The sequence below is a fragment of the Nomascus leucogenys genome, chromosome 5, assembly GCF_006542625.1.
Source record: "Nomascus leucogenys isolate Asia chromosome 5, Asia_NLE_v1, whole genome shotgun sequence".
Lineage (NCBI taxonomy): Eukaryota > Metazoa > Chordata > Mammalia > Primates > Hylobatidae > Nomascus > Nomascus leucogenys.
Genome location: NC_044385.1, coordinates 47,056,876 through 47,072,981, shown reverse-complemented (window position 1 = coordinate 47,072,981; position 16,106 = coordinate 47,056,876). Strand labels below are relative to the sequence as shown.

At 49.0% G+C, this 16,106-nt stretch overlaps 1 protein-coding gene across 1 annotated transcript in view; it reads left to right on the top strand.

Annotated features, from left to right (window-relative positions):
* Positions 1-4,070: 4,070 nt before the first annotated feature.
* LOC115835048 (zinc finger protein GLIS1-like) overlaps positions 4,071-16,106 on the top strand; it is a 150,322-nt gene continuing 138,286 nt past the window's right edge. The window contains exons 1-2 of the mRNA XM_030812446.1: positions 4,071-4,148; positions 4,676-4,976. Coding sequence (XP_030668306.1) covers positions 4,718-4,976 — 259 coding nt within the window. The 5' untranslated portion in view covers positions 4,071-4,148; positions 4,676-4,717. The remainder of the gene's footprint in view (positions 4,149-4,675; positions 4,977-16,106) is intronic.

Below are 16,106 nucleotides of genomic sequence, written 5' to 3'. Positions count from 1 at the left end.
GGGGTGGGAGCAGGGTAAGAAAATGGTTTGATTTTATTTAGATGGCCATTGGGAGCTATGAGATTTAAACAGGGAAGTGCCATGGTCAGATCTATATTTTTATTTATTTATTTATTTACTTATTTATTTAGAGACAGGGTCTCTCTCTGTCACTTAGCCTGGAGTACAGTGGTATGATCATAGCTCACTGCAGTCTCAAACTCCTAGACTCAAGGGATCCTCCACCTCAGCTTCTTGATTAGCTGATATTACAGGTGCAGGCCACCATGCCTGACTATTTTTTATTTTATTTTTTGTAGAGACAAGGTCTTGCTATGTTGCCCAGTCTGGTCTCCAACTCCCGGCCTCAAGTGAGCCTCCTGTCTTGGCCTCCCAAAGTACTGTGATTACAAGTGTGAGCCACTGTGCCCAGCCAGATCTATACTTCAGAGACCGACAAGGAGACCAGTGTGGAAAATCACTAATTGGGAGGAGGATGAGGATGGAGGCAAAAAGAACTTGGAAGAAATGTAGCAGTGAGGATGGAGGGGAGGAGGATTGTTAGTTGAATTTGTGACAAGTCAGATATAGGAGTATGGGAGAGGAGGGGCTGAGGATGACTCAGATTTCTGAATTGGGGGAGTTGGCCATGGGGCCGTTCACTCAGGTAGGGACATAGGAGTGAGGAGCAATGTCAGAGATGAAAAAATGATGTTCGGTTTCAGATGGATCCTGATAGAGATATCTCCTGTCTGTGGGACTGGGAGAGCAGAAGAGAGTGTGAGTTGTAACACAGGTTAGTGTAAAAAGCAGACATTACTGTCTAGCCTGCTAAAGTGAGAGGCAGGTTACTTTGTTTCACTTTATTTTGTTTTTGACAATTAAAATATTAATGAGTTTTATTTTAATACCAAAAGTATAAAGGAAAAAAATGCAGCACATAATCCCACTGCTCAAATAACCCCTATTGAAAGAGAGGGAGGGGCCGGGCACGGTGGTTCACGCCTGTAATCCCAGCACTTTGGGAGGCCAAGGTGGGTGGATCACAAGGTCAGGAGTTCGAGACCAGCCTGGCCAATATGGTGAAACCTTGTCTCTACTAAAAATACAAAAATTAGTCAGGCATGGTGGTGCGCGCCTGTGGTCCCAGCTGCTCTGGAGGCTGAGGCAGAAGAATCACTTGAGTCTGGGAGGCGGAGGTTGCCATGAGCTGGGATTGTGCCACTGCACTCCAGCCTGGGCAACAGAGTGAGACTCTGTCTCAACAAAGAAAAAGAAAAAAAAAAAACACAAAAAAAGAGAGGGAGGATAATATATATTTAGAAAATACAAACCAGTTCAGACAAGTATAAAAATGAAAAGTGCAGGCCTTCCCTCAGTCCTCCATTCCCTTAACCACTGTTAATAGTTTCTTGTGTTTCCTTTGAGGAAAAAAAAAAAAAAGGATATATCTACTAGATTCTGAGTATCTCCAAAGGGGTCCTGCCATCTACAGTGTTTAAGAGGTCTGTTTTATTGAGCAGATTAAACTTCTCATCACTTTGCCAGCCTTCACAAACCCACTTATTTTGGTCAGGTGCACCTGTGAGCTCACTGAGGGAAAGGGGAGGGGGCGGGTTCTGTGTTTCTGTGTCCCTAGCTCAGGTATAGGGGCTGGCCCAGGGTAAGTGCTCAAAAGAATAATGGAAAGAACTGTTTCTTCATTTGGAAATGTGGAGGGCCTTTGCTTTCAGGTCCAGTTGGTTAAGTGACTCATTCAGCAAATGTTTTCAGAGTCCCGACTAAATGTGCAGGACAGTGCTTGTTGTGTGTGTGTGTGTGTGTGTGTGTGTGTGTGTGTGTGTTTGGTGGCGGCGGGGCGGGGGGGGCGGCGGTGGTGGAGGGAGGGCAGAGGACTTGGATCCTGGCCTTACTGAAGAGAAGAGCAGAACTAGAAAGGCCACAGATCTTCCAACTTCATGCCTTTGGAGGGGGAAGCTGAGGTCCAGAGTGAGGTTACCATTCGTCTAGAGCCACATGGCTTGTTGGCAGCAGAACCAGCTGGGACTCCACAAGAGTGTGTGGAGGTGGGGGGTGCAGGCACTGAGTGAGGCGCAACCCTTGGCCTGTGTGTTATGGGCATGGTTGATTTACACCGTCTCCCTGTGAGCAGCAGAGTGGTTGGTACTGAAGGGACAGCATTGCCTGGAGTCAGGAAGCCTGGATCCCGGGGCTCTGCCACCCCCCCACCACATTGACACAGGCCAGTCACATCCTTTCTCCTCTGAATGGAGGGTGGGTCTAACTAAAACCTCAAAGTCTTTCTTACTATTATTACTCTAATTGTTAGATACTATTTTAAACAAATTATAGGAAATCCAATTTTATGATTTTGAAATTCTAAAATCCTGGTTTTCCGGGATTCTGAGGATGCTGCTTGGGGTCGGTTATTCTGTCCAGGGTCCTGTGCTATGAACTTGACATGTTGTGTAGTCCAGAAGGGCTCCATATACATTTTCCAGTTTGAGACCAAGGTCAAAGAGACCAGACTTCAAAGGAGTTCGAAACCAGTCAGGACCCTTGGAGCCAGCCCAGACCACCATCAAACAGTGCACAGGAGGCGCCTAGGTGAAATGCAGAAACCATTTCAGGGCTTGGCTGGATCCTTCTGTAGCCATGGCAGGTAGACCAGGCCTAGGCAAACACTCCCGTTTTACACGGGAGGACTCAGGCTCAGAGCGGGGAACTGAGCCATTGCCTCCAGGCCCTGTGAAGCCTTACTGTTCTTTGTCCCGTGCTCTTCCTACACGTTGGGCAGGGCCCCCTGAGACACTACGTGCTGTCTGTGGAGGAATCCCAGAAGGCAGGGCAACAGAGTAGACCCCTGGAGTGGGTCTCAATCCCCAGATCTGTAAGGATCTCCTGGGAGCTCGCTAAAAGCCTAAGCGCTGGGGTCGTATTCCCCCAGACTCAATTGGCATATTTCCTAGTTGGGATCAGGCACCATTTTTTTTTATCTTTAACTTCAGAGTTTGAGACCTTTTACCCTGGACCCTTCCCGGCGGAAAACACAAAAACAAACGTAAGAAAGTGGGCTGAGAGGCCTGGGTTTGGGTCCCAAATTTGCTGCCCACTCGCTGTGAAATCTCTGCAAATTCTCCAGTGAGAGGGTTGGATTCTGCAAGGAAACTTTTCAAGCACTTTCGCATCTGTCCGCTTCGCGTTAGCAGACAGCGCCGTTCCCATCTGGAAAACCGACCGGGAGAAGGGAGGATCCTGCCCGGGGCTAGTGGAGAGGCGGGCAGGGAGCCGGGTTCAGCCCGGCGCTCCTCACGCCCAGTGCACTCCGCCGATCCCCGGGCCCAGCCTCTCTCGCCGCGGCGCCGCCCCGCCGTCCTGCCCGGCTCGGCCGCCCGAGAACGGCGGGCAGCGCGGGGCTCCAGCCGGCCGCCGCCTGTCAAACCCTCCGCTCAGCCCCGGGTCGGGCCCCGCCCAGACCCCCAGGGGGGATGCCCCGCCCTCGCGCCGCGATTGGCCTGAGCGGGGCGGTCGCGGCCAGCCAGTGGCTGGAGCGGCTGTTGAGCAGACGCGGGCCCGCCCCCGTCCCCCGGGGAACCGCCCCGCAGGACGCGGCGGCGGCTGCGGCGGCTGCGGAGGCTGAGGCGCCAGTGGAGGCGCGCCGAGCCGGGCGCCCAGCGATCTGCAGCTGCCGCTGCGAGGTGAGAGGGGGCGCGGCCGGCGGCCGAGGGAGGGGCGGGTGCGGGGCCCGAGATCCGAGGCTGGCGTCCCGGCGACGCTCGAACCCCGGCAGCTTGGGGATGGCGCAGGGAGCGCGGAGGGGAACGGAGAGTTTGGGCGCCCCTGATGGAAGGGCTGAGGGAGGCTCCGGCGCGGCCCCCATCGCACGCGCATGTGGCGAGAGCGTGGGACTGTGTGGTTGTGCGCTGCCGAGCGTCTGACCAGCGGCAGTGTGGGTGGCGTGTCCGTCCCCGGGCGTGCCTCGGCGGGTGTGCGGGTGTGTGGCGGCGGCCGCGTGGGCATTGCCCACTGTGCTAGTTTGCGCACGCGACGGGCTCGATTCCTCCGCTGAGCATGGGAATGTGGGTGTCCCGACTGCGCGTGATGGGTTCGCGTCGCGGGATTCAGCGCCCAGCCTGGGACTCCTGTTTTCCCGGTTCGGGTGGTCGCGGGTGAGTCCCTGGGGGTTTCCCCCGGGCCTTTGGGTTCGGGTCCGCAGCTTCTGCGCGCAGCTCGGCCCCGGAGAGTAGACGAAGCGCGCAGCCCGTGACCCACCCAGAGCCGTCTCCGGGGTTTCGCCCGAGCCCTGCTCTGGGAATCCTCGTTGCCGCCGGCTCCGTGTTCCACTGGGGGACGCGGAACAGGCGCCCTACCCGCTCCAGGCCTCAGTTTCACCTTTCGTGCAAAGGAGGCTGGTTTCGGTGGAGGCGGATTTGGGTGGTACTTCGCGGTAATGCGCCGCGGCGCGGGGGCCTGGGGTCCTCCCCACACCAGGGAAGGGCGAACCGCTCCTGAGCGAGGGGGCTTTTGCGTGGAATCAGGTGGGTTTGACCTCTGGTTGGGCTAGGTGTGGTGGCGCTAACCTATGTTAAAGACGCGGAATCCACCGAAGGGGCAGTGACCTGCTCAAAATCGGCCCCGGGACAAGACGGGGGCCGCTTTCCGCATTCTAACTCGCTGTGCTGTCTCCTCTCCCCAGGAGCCCGGCGCGACCCCCAGCCGTGCGCCCCGCCCCGGCGCCATGCACTGCGAGGTGGCTGAGGCACACTCGGACAAGAGGCCTAAGGAGGCCCCTGGTGCGCCCGGCCCCGGCCGCGGCCCCGCCAGCCTCGGCGCGCACATGACCTTCAGGGTCACCGTGAGTGGTGGCGGCTGCGGGGACAGGGGCCCGCGGGACCTGCTAGCCCGGCCGCCTGCGCCGCCACCGCGCGCCCACGACCTTCTCCGGCCCCGGAGCCCCCGAGACTACGGTCCATCCAAGGCCGCCGCCGCCGGGAAGGGTGAGTTCGGCCCTGCCAACGTGCCTGGCGGCTCCTGTGGAGATTCGGGCTGCCCGGCGTCGCCACCGCGTGTTCGGGAGAACTTGGTGGAACTTTCTTCGGAGTTCCTCAGTTTCTCTCTTACTGTTTGGGACTAGCTTGTCAGTCTGAAAGTATGCCTGCTTTGCGAAGCATCTAATTTAAACTCAATTAGCCCCGTTTGGGGAAATGTGTTTATAGAAAGCTCTCAGCTTACGTAGTTTTGCTTCTGTATGTTTCTGATAGAGCTTGCATAGAAACTTGTCAAAATTTTATTATATGTGAGGGCGAATAGCAACGCATATATTGGTATCTGTTTCTGAGCAGCTCAAGGCATAGTTTGAAGTATTTCAATCTCCTTAACTAACAAAACCCAGAGGCCTTTAGCAAGACCCCTCTCCTTTTGGGACCTCAGTTTCCCCATCTCTCAAGTGAGGACTTAATTAAACCAGATGATTTCTGGATTCCTGATGGAAAATTTCCTGCATCAGCAATCCAGCCTGGTCACATCCTCACTTAAACATGGCTTTTCTGTACTTGGTGCTTCGGCAGCCTAGTCTTGGGTCACAAGCTCCTTGGCAAGTCCCTTCGTCCCCCAGTGAGGCTGGCCACGGGAGGGTGGAGGTCCCAGTACGGCTTATGGGCCCAAAGTCAGAGATGGGGCTGGGATTTTCAGGAACATGCTCTTCTCATCACAGTTAATTATTATTGAGTCATTATTTATGAGTTTCATGCTGACAGATAATTAACCAGGAATTGGAGAAATTGTTAAGATGCTGTGTCCTCGTCCTCCCCCTTTTTTTTCCCTTAGGGGAAACCAAGGCTTTGGGGTTTGACTATATCTGCATTTGGAACCTCTTGGTTCTCATTCCAGATGATTCTCAAGGAAGACAAAAAGTTTGGGTTTTACGGTTATAGGCATCACTTCGTAGCATCAGCCCGACAATCAGAAGAGGTAGGCAGCCTGCTTTTAGAGCTGAGAGCTCCTTGTGGATCAAAAACACCCAACTCCCTGATTGAGGGATTAGTAAAATGAAATAAACATAAGTAGATTTTTTCTTTTTTGAAGAAAACACTTGACTTTGTAAGAGAGAACTATTTCTCCTTGTTTTAGATGCCAGCCTTTTTCAAGGGATAGAGATAATATTTTAGAAGGACAGATATAGTGGGGAGGGGCGGGAAATGCCTGCTGAGTGTTATTGCTGGAATACACACATATGAGTCTCTTTTACCAGAGAGGAGCGCTGCGCAACGAGACATGAGTAATGTTTGCTGCCGGGAGCTCCCTGGCTTGCCCCGCTCCATACACGATCCTCCCTTAAATAGATACCCTCCTGCAACGTTCTGTGTTTAAAAAAGTCATGGCTGTCCTCTGAAGAGCTAGTTCTCTGCAGACCTAGCAAACAGCTCTCCCGAACATAATCTTTGTTCCACGCTATGGTAAGACCCTTCATCTGGGGGCTTTGTGTACAATCTTCCTACTTCCATTCCCCCTAACCCCAGTTATTTTTATGCACACCCCCAAACATGTCTAAAATAAAAGATCTTTAAGTCAGGATTCCATTTGGAAAGGGCAAAGGAGAATAAAGGGATGGGAGGAAGAGCCTCTTTCTTTGTACCTTAAGCTGGTCTCTCTGGTGAAGCTTTTTTCCAAGAGGTTTCACAACTTTTCTTCATAGCCTCCCAGTGAGGCTGGTGTGGTGGGATGTATCCCACTCATTTGAAGGGTGAGGAAACTGAAGACTGAAGGTGGGAAAGCGTTTGGTATGTGTAGGGCAGGGGTTAGGGAAGCCACAGCTCTGGCCTAACCTGGCCTAGGGAGAAAGGGAAGGCTCAGGGTCCTGGGCTTGGAGAGGTTTCCCTGCTGGCCTCTGCGTTGCTGTAGGCAAGCTTTTCCTCACAGTGCAGCCACCAAGTGGCCCGAGACAAAACCAGCTTTCCCCCAGTTCTTCAGCGTCCTTAAAAATGCTGCAAGGAAACGGCACCTTCTTGCTGTCCCTACTCCCACCGAAATAGTCCCAGACCATGTAACCCTTTGAATATTTGGTGTCTAGCTCCAAGTTCTCAGGCTTATTGGAAACAGACAGAAATACCAATTGAAAAATATGTATTGACTGTGCTGGGAATTGTGAGACCACACCATCTATGATCTGTGGCACTTGGGGGAAGCGATTTCACTCTTCTGAGCCTTTGGTTCCTTCGTTTGTAAATTTACCCTGAGACTTAATTCGCAAGACTGATGAGGTCATTAGTGATAAAGAGTGTGCAAGGGCCACCTCAGTGCCTGGTTATTTTTAGGATTACTACTGTAACGTGTTTCACATTCTCAACCTCTGGGTTTTCATTTGCATGAGAGGTAATGATACCTACCTTGCAGGGTAAATAAAACAAGAGTTGTAAGAATGCCTTATAAGCTAAAAAGGTAGAAGGAGGCACTTTGATTAATTCGTGCAGGGCCCATGCAAGGGTCAGTGACACTTGAGATAAAGGGGACAGAGTGAGAAGGAAGAAAGGTTACATTTTTAAAATGCTGAATGTGAAGGGTGCTAACTGTGGTGTGCTAGCCAGGGGAGGCTGAGAGGTGCCAAGCTTCGGGTCTTTTGTGGCCACCGCTGCCCAGTGACCGGAGAAAAGACAGTATGGCTCAGCCTGGGGTCAGGTTTCAGGTGCTGCCGCCTGCTTCAGATAGTCCCTAAGCAGAGGAAGAGAGTGGGTTCTTTTTTTTTTTTTTTTTTTTTTTTTGAGACGGAGTCTCGCTCTGTTGCCCAGGCTGGAGTGCGGTGGTGCAATCTCGGCTCACTGCAAGCTCCACCTCCCGGGTTCACATCATTCTCCTGCCTCAGCCTCTCCGAGTAGCTGGGACTACAGGCGCCCGCCACCACGCCCGGCTAATTTTTTTGTATTTTTAGTAGAGACGGGGTTTCACCGTGGTCTCGATCTCCTGACCTCGTGATCCGCCTGCCTTGGCCTCCCAAAGTGCTGGGATTACAAGCGTGAGCCACCGCACCCGGCCAAGAGTGGGTTCTTGAATCTAGTAGTTTATCCATAAATGTTTGGGGCCTGTGTATTTGATCTGGAATCGGGAGGCACTGGGATGGTGTGACGTCATGGACTAACATTGTCATCATTTACAATAAGAATCATGATCTGTTTATGGCAGAGTCCCGTTTATCCAGATTCCAAACAGCTGGAAAAGCCAAATTGCCAGATGCTGCATTTTTCTTTTCTATTATTAAACACCCGACACTCTGCTTTTATAAGTCCTGACAAGGAAAGAAGGTAAACATCTGGGCTTCATGCAGGCGGACAGCTTTGTGGTGATGGCCTGATGACGCTTGTTCTCTGTGCACGGTGCTTTACAGTGTTCAGAGTGTGTTCCCACACATCCTCTTGTCTGCCCTCACGCCAGCTGGCCTCTGCCTGCCTTGGGGGCTCTTGTGAGGGAGCAGATGTAGAAGTCTGTAAAGTGCTGGGCAGATACTGGCTGTTATTAATGTGATTCCCATTTTATAGATGCAGACATTAAGGTTCAGGGATTTGCTCAAAGCTGCAGACAGTAGGTGGCAGTTTCCAAGCTTCCAGCTGCAAATATTTGATTCTGGTTCCACAACTTGTACCTTCTACATGTGTGTGTTGGCGGCCGAGAGCTGGCATTCACACGAAGGCCTTCAGAACGTTCCCAGAGAATTTTAAAATGTCTTTTGCTTTTGGTATTTCTACTGTCTCACATCTTTGGGAATTGGTAACTAGTATCTATGCCATAGTTAGAAAACTTTATAGTTTACCACATGATTCCATTCGTCCAGAGTTGCTGTTCCCACACCAGACCAGATAATGAGGTCACTATTTAATTTACAGTGACTCACTGGGCCCTTTCACTGTGTACTGAGACTGGATGCATCCTTGCAATAAAAAGGAGGTTGATCACGACAAACGTGAACCCCGCCGTTATAAAAACAGCCATCATGGCTGTAAATGCCAAAAAGCAGTCGGTCCTGTAACTTGAAAAAAAAAAAAAAAGGAATTGTAGATTGTGTGCATGGACTCAGGGAGTGGGGGCGGTGGACAGTAAGTCATGATGTTTTGGTGGTACCACCGGGTCGAATTTCTTCATCTGAGTAAGAAGCTCCTGTGATGTTCTGGGGAGGCCTTGGAAAGGCTAGCGCATCCCTAATAGAAAGGTATGAGTGCCTTTTAAAGCATTTCCCCCCTCCGGCTCCGGTGGGCAATTTGCTTGCATTTCATCCATTTTAAAGTGCTGGTCCTGCGATCCGGAAATAATCAGATCCAAATTTTTTCAGTGCATGAAGTTTCAAATAAGGGGGAGAAAAACCTGCTGGCCAAATGTCAGGCTCAGTGAGACAAAGAGAAACAAGTATGTGTGTGGGTAAAAAATGAGATAGGAACATGTTGCGTCTACAGTCATAAGAGTTATGTATCCGACAAATCTTTTATAGACATGTAGCGGAAATATAATTCCCAAAGATTCCCTAAGAATCTCAGGCGGCTAGAATTCCTCTTCCCTTCCTGCCTCTCAAGCTTTCTAGAAGCTAGGACTTTGTGGGCAAAATGGCAAGGGGACCATCACGTGAGATCGTAATTTAATTTCGGCTTATTTGTTTCCGAGTAGTTTACCTGTAGCGTGCTTAGCTGGACTGAGGTCTGCAGAGCTTCAGAGCTGTGGAATCACATCCATAGTCTATGTTGCTCCATCTGTGATTTAAAAATGTAAATTTCTTTATATGCTATGATTTTTCTTCATCCTTCTTTTTCTGAAAAACAAAAAACAAAACGAACCCCATCTCAGAGTTACTCATCTCCCTGCGTTTCATTTGCGTGAGAAGCTTAGTGAGCCAGCACACTTATTTTTACAGTGCGTTAAAATCCCATTACAGGCATAAGTGCACAATGAATCACTTAAAAAAATATATTCTTATGTTCTTTGTTCTGAATGTTGCATAATTATCATCATTTTCTTCGGTTTTATTTTGTGGAGTTTGGCCAGCATCCTGGAAGAGGGGAGAAACTAAAGTTTGGGACAGGGTTTTCAATCTGTTTTGGATAGGATTAGGGGAAAAAACAACAAACAAATAAACTTTATTGGGAAGTTGACCAGTGACTATCGCTGAGGATAATTTCCCTTCCTTCTCTCAATTGTCTTGGAAAAGAATTCTCTGTTTTCAACACGATATGGTAGTATTTCAGCAACCTCACCTTACATATACGGTTATATTCAAAGTTAAATTATAATGTGTGGTTTGTAAATTTTTTTTTAATATAGACTTCAGTTGCAATTACTTTGGACCTAGAGAATTGTGTGGCTTCTTTTGGTAGGGGGTAGTTTATTTTTATATTTAAAGAAACAAAGACATTCAGTTCAAGGGGGAGAAGAAATGAAACAAAGTTTGCAGTGGGCTTTGAAAACTTGGACTGCAAAAAGCACAGCTGTAATACCAGGGCCAGGAAAAAAGACCAAACTCCTGAAATATTTGTGCTGTTCGCCTTCACTGTGCTAATGATTCTAACAGTTTAAAAATGGACTTCTTGTTTATCAACAGCTGCTGCCCAAATTAATAGTTTACAACGAAAAAAAAAAAAGCTTTCAGCATTGGAAGCAAAGTCCGGGGACTGACAGCTGAGTTACTGAGTAAGGAAAGCAGAAAAGAGGGGGAAAAAGTAGTTTTGTGGCTACTTTGGTCTCCCAAAGCCATATTTGTAAGAAACTGAAAGAAAGCAGAAGGCTGGGCTGGGTAGAGGGTGGAGAGAATACAACCCTAACCCAGTGGTCTCAGAGTTGAAAGTCACTTAAAGCATCTGTTTTCTTCTTTTTCCCTTTTCCCCCTTAAACTCCAAAGGATTATTCCTTCAGTAGGTTTCCGGTGGATCGAGGCAGATTGTGTTAGCATTACGAGCTGTGTTTTTAAAGTTAGCATTTGAGTCAGATGCGCTGAGAAGAGACCTTTAGTCTGTTAACTGAATAACGCATTTCCTGGATGGCCTGAATTTATTTGGTGGTTATGGTTGGGCCTGCCCGGAGCTAACACATGAGCCATTGTGTAGCATCTTTGCAAGTGGGCCATGCCCTGTGCTTTAAGCCTTGTTTTTCCCATCTCTAAAATGGGGAGCAGTTCAGTTGGATGATCCATAGTCCCTGCCTGCTGATACTCCAGGTTTCCACACTAACTGGGCTGGGAAGGTTTGGAAGGATCTGGGGTGTAGGAAGAGGCCACTTTTGTCTCAGACCAGGTTATACTCTCGACTGCTAAAGATGAACACAGAAGGAATGGGGAAGAGGGAGGTCAACTAACCTTTAGTGAGCAGCTGTTCTGTGCCAGGTGAGATGCTTTAGAGACGTGATCACATTTAATTATGCCCAACAGCCCTAGGAGGAAAGGAGGCACTGTTTTAATTTTAAAGATGGGGGGACTGAGGCTTGGAAAGGCAAAGTGATTTGTCCAAGGTTGTGCATGTAGTAAGCAGCAGAGCCTGGAAGTTGAACCCAGGTCTGTCTGACAGCAGAGCCAGTACTTTCCTCTGAAAATACACCACTTTCCAGGACCAGCTTCTTAAACCCAGGTGGCTGGGAAGGAGAGGATGTGGCTCTAGAGAGCTGCGTGTCCCCCAAGCCCGAAGGAAGGCAGCAGGAGGCTGCAGGGGGCCCAGACAGCCACATCCCAGAGCACCCCTTTCTCAGTCTCAGCCAGCAGGCTGAGGTGTGACTTACAGGGGACACTGCCTCCGTAGGGCACCGCTCCTCTCCCCCTGCAGAACTAGGGAAAGGAGAATGTTCCCAGTGACTCAGGATCCTCAGGAATCTGGGGTCTGGAAAAAGACTCTCTGAGGCCATGGAGGGGGCCCCTAGGAGGGACAGTTTCTCAGAAGCAGTGGCAACTCCTGTCCTGACTGGTTATTGAAGGTAGTAGTCCCCGTCTGAGTCGTTCTTGCCATATCGGGAGATTCCTCGCCAAGGCCTGGGGCGTAGTCTCCCCTCTGTGGCTTTCAGAGATGTCTGTCGGATGAGAATTCCTCAAGATCCCCACCATGCCTGGTTGTAGAATACGTGCTTCCCCGAGCATGTTGGCTCAGGGACCTATTAAACAATTATTTCTTGTTAAACACTTGGTGGGATGAAGTAGGGCTTGGGAGGGATAACAGGCTGGGGATCAGAGTGAACTTGAGAGTTTGCTTGTGAGAAATGGGTCTTTTGTGTCAAATGATGAATGAGCTAGATGACCCCCTGTTGAAGGTAAAGGTCCCACGGCTGGTTGCATCTGTGGCCTTGCACGTGCGTTCATGAGAATGTGTACGTTCTCAGGGAGTCATACTGAGTCTGAAGATGGAATTGCAGGAGCCGTTCTGGTCCGAGGCGGTTTTGCCTTCCTACGTGCCGCTGTGTCTGAAGGGGAGCGAATGAAGTAGGAGGGATGGCCCTGCCTGCCATACACCCCAGCCTGTTCCTATTTGTGTCTTTTTAGCAACCAGATTACTCTTTTAGATGTTACCTTTGTTTTCAAATAACAGGTTTGCTAGAAATCAGGCTTTAGCAAGAAACCAGGGAATACTATAAACCTGACTTGAAAAATACAGATCCCATTTGCTGTTTTACGCTCTCCGGAGGGCTGGAGATTGGGTTTATTTTGGAACGCTGCTGGACTATATGAATTACTTCTCAGAGGGTTGGGTATTTAATACCTAGTAGAAGTTTGTGTAAGAGTTGATGATGTATTTTGCCGACTTTCCAACCCTGTAAATAAATTACACGTGCCGGCAGAGGCTGCCAGGATCCACTGTGTCAATTGGAGCTTAATTTTTATCCTAAGCCACTGAATACTTTTGTCCTAGCGAGCGGAGAAAGTTACGGAGTTTTTTGCTCGTCAGTGGGCCCATTCCAAAACGACGGTTCAAAGAGCTTGAGAAGAGGCTTCCGAGGAGTCGCTGATTTTGACACCGTTTTTGGTGGTTAAGTAGCGTCAGCAGTCTCAAGTCCAACCGTCAAGGCAGAGAATGATCATATAATTTTAAGCGTATCGTAAAAATGAAACTCAATCACTTCCACTCCGCAAACCTGTCTCACTCCCCATCTCTCTGGAGAAAACGGCTATAATTGTGTGTTTAATCTCAAGACTGCCTTTGCATTTCATCTTATTTGAGCGCAAAGCCCAGGTAATATCGTGGCATTTCCAGCGGGAAACAAAATAGGGTTTCTAATTTGGAGACACTATTAAATGTTTCATGCTTCACCCAAAACTCAATTCTTTTTTCCTATAATAAGTTTAAATATTAATTCTCTGGAATGTCAGATGCCTAAAGCAAGGCATTTAGTGATCTGCAGTTTCAAGTATCTCGAAGAAGGTTTATGAAAGGGGATATTTCACTGGGAGGGATGAGTAGTGTGCTTCAGAGATATCTGAATTCAAGGCATCGTCTTCTGATTTATTTTTTAAAGGGAAAAGGTCATAAAATAAGTTGCTTTATGTGCTGATGGATTAAGTGGCTTAGGCTGAAATAACAGCAGGAACTTTACTGTTTTTCCCTGTTATATTTTAACAATGCTTTTTGGAGGAGGGGGGTGGGTCTTTTTCCCGCCTGCTTGTCTCCTCCCTCCGATCTCCCCCATCCCCCGCCCCAGCCAGATGGCTTTAATTCTAACCAAATCCCACGCTGAGGCCAAATGATTGATCAAACAGTCATTTGTACTTATGGAGCGCTCTTTGTGAGAATATCTCTGTGCTAGGGCTTCTCGCTGGGGCAGGCTCTTCTTTGGGCCTTCAAACGGATGATTTCAAACAGATCGAGCGGCTTGGTGAGGAGGGGTCGGCGGGTGGATGCGGAGCAAAAATCCCAGACCTCAAGTCCTTAGAACTTCTCGCTTAAAACCTCTGTGTTACTTCCCATCCCTGACAGCAGGAGTATCCAAATGTTCTAAATATAAGGACAAAAGTCTTTCCACTGTCCACGTGACAGCATCTATACTTTTAGTATCTCTTGAAGCAGAATATACCTAATGAGGTTTAGGTAACTGCTAATTTCAAGAGCTCTTTTAAGTAGATATGTACTTTATCCACCACGACAGCATCTACACACATCTGTAGAGACATCAATTTGTCCTACAGATAGTTCTTGGTACATGCTTTAAAGATCTGTGAAATTACACTTGGCATGTAGATTGACAGCCAGCTGGCCAATGGGAAAAATCTGAGCCCTTTGATCTGGCATTCAAGGCCTTTGTGCCGGGCCAGTTCCATCTCTGGCTGATGTCTGCTTGTGGCAGCAGACTTTTCCTTATGCAGCCTCAGACCTGGAATTTACTCTTTACCTGTCCTTCTTTTCTTATAATCTATGGGCTTCTTTTTATTCATCTTTGTGCCTCCTTAAATCATTTTTGGAACAAGTGGGAAAATAGATAATATTCAAAGATTCATCTTTGTATTCTTGTGTCCAGCACAAAGTCTGGCACAAAGTTTGTGTCTAAGAAGTGTATAGGGTGCTGATTGAGGGCATGGGTGTGGAACCAGGCCACTAGGTTTGAATCCTGGCTCTGGCAAGTTAGGGAGCTTTTTGGGTCTCAATTTTCTTATCTGTGACATGAGGATAATAATAGTAATGATCTCCACAGGCTGTTGTGAGGGTGGAATGTGTTAACACATGTATAAGTGCTTAAAAAACAGACTGGCACGTGGTAAATGCTCAATTAATCTTGGGATTATAATAATTATTATTGTTAGGACTACCATGTAAATGGTAAACAGAACCTCTAGGAAGGGCTTTCCCTCCCTTCCATTCCACCAGATTGACCCTACTGATTCTTTAAGACCCAGCTCAAATGCCACCTCCTCTTCGAAGTCTTCCCTTTCTTATTACCCTTCCTTTTGCCATAGCCCTGCTTATACTCTGTGGCAATTTCCTATTTACTTATGCGTCCTTGAAGATGGGCAGAGTGTCATTATCCTTGAACCCCGTATGGCCAGCACAGGGCTGGCTCCAAGTGAGTGTCCAGGAAGTTTGGGAATGAAGTGCAGCCCAGTCTCAAGGAGCCTGTAGCCTGTAAAGGAGGAGCTGTGTTTGATGTTCTTGTTTTTCCTGCAAGGTTGAACATATGGTAAGCTCTCAACACATGTGAGATGCCAGTAAATTCTTTTCTTTTTTTCTTGCCCTGTCTTATGGTGCTGAGATGCCAGTAAATGCTACATGAGTTCTCACATGCAGATACCATCATGTTCTCTTTCCAACACTGTCTTGAGGCTCTTCAAAATAAGGTCTGCCCCTTGACTGCTAGTGACCCTGGGGGAGTCTCCTCACCCAGCTGGGCCTCCCTCTCCCCTCCCTCTGGGAAGGATTGGCTTCAGGGCTTGCAGGCTCTTTGGTTGCAAGCCTTTGGAGTTGCCAGGCTAGGGGCCAGGTGGAGGAGCTTGGGGCCTGATGACTGTCCTTCAGTGACTGGCCATTGGCCCCTTGGCCAGGATTGGTGCTTTTTGTCACATGCTCATCCTCCCTTTTAGACAAAGACCCAAGTACTGTGACATGCGTCTCATCTTGTGGCTTAAAGAGCAGCTACGAGTGGTTGCTACACGTCTCACCCAGATTTCTCTAAGATGAAGAGGAACCTTAGACCAAATGTTGGAATTGAGAGCTGGGAGCCAGAGGGTGGTAGCTCTTGGTGACCCTGCTGGGGTGGTGATTGGTGTCCACACCCAAGATCTCCACTCCAGGACAGGCTTAGAGCCCCTGGGGGATGTATTGGTCTCATGGCCCTTCTCTGGGCACCATTTTGGGCTTTGTAAACTGTAAAGCTTTCCAGAAATCATATTATTCATTCATGCCCCCCTTGGGTAGATGGGAAGACTAAGGTTCAGAGAGGCCGTGTTACTTATGCAAAGGCGGCCACATGGCTTTTAGAGTCAGAACTGAGTTTGGATCCTGACTACATCACCTGCTAGGCCTTAGGCAAGTTCGTTGAACTCTGAGCCTCAGTCTTCCTCATTTGAGAAGTGGAGATAGTTCCTGTCTCATGGGTTCCTAGGGGGATTAAGAGGAGTGTCTGCAGAACACATAGCTCAGGGGCTAGTGCACAGCAGGTGTGTCCCAGAGGTGAGCTGTGGTTGTTGGTCTTTG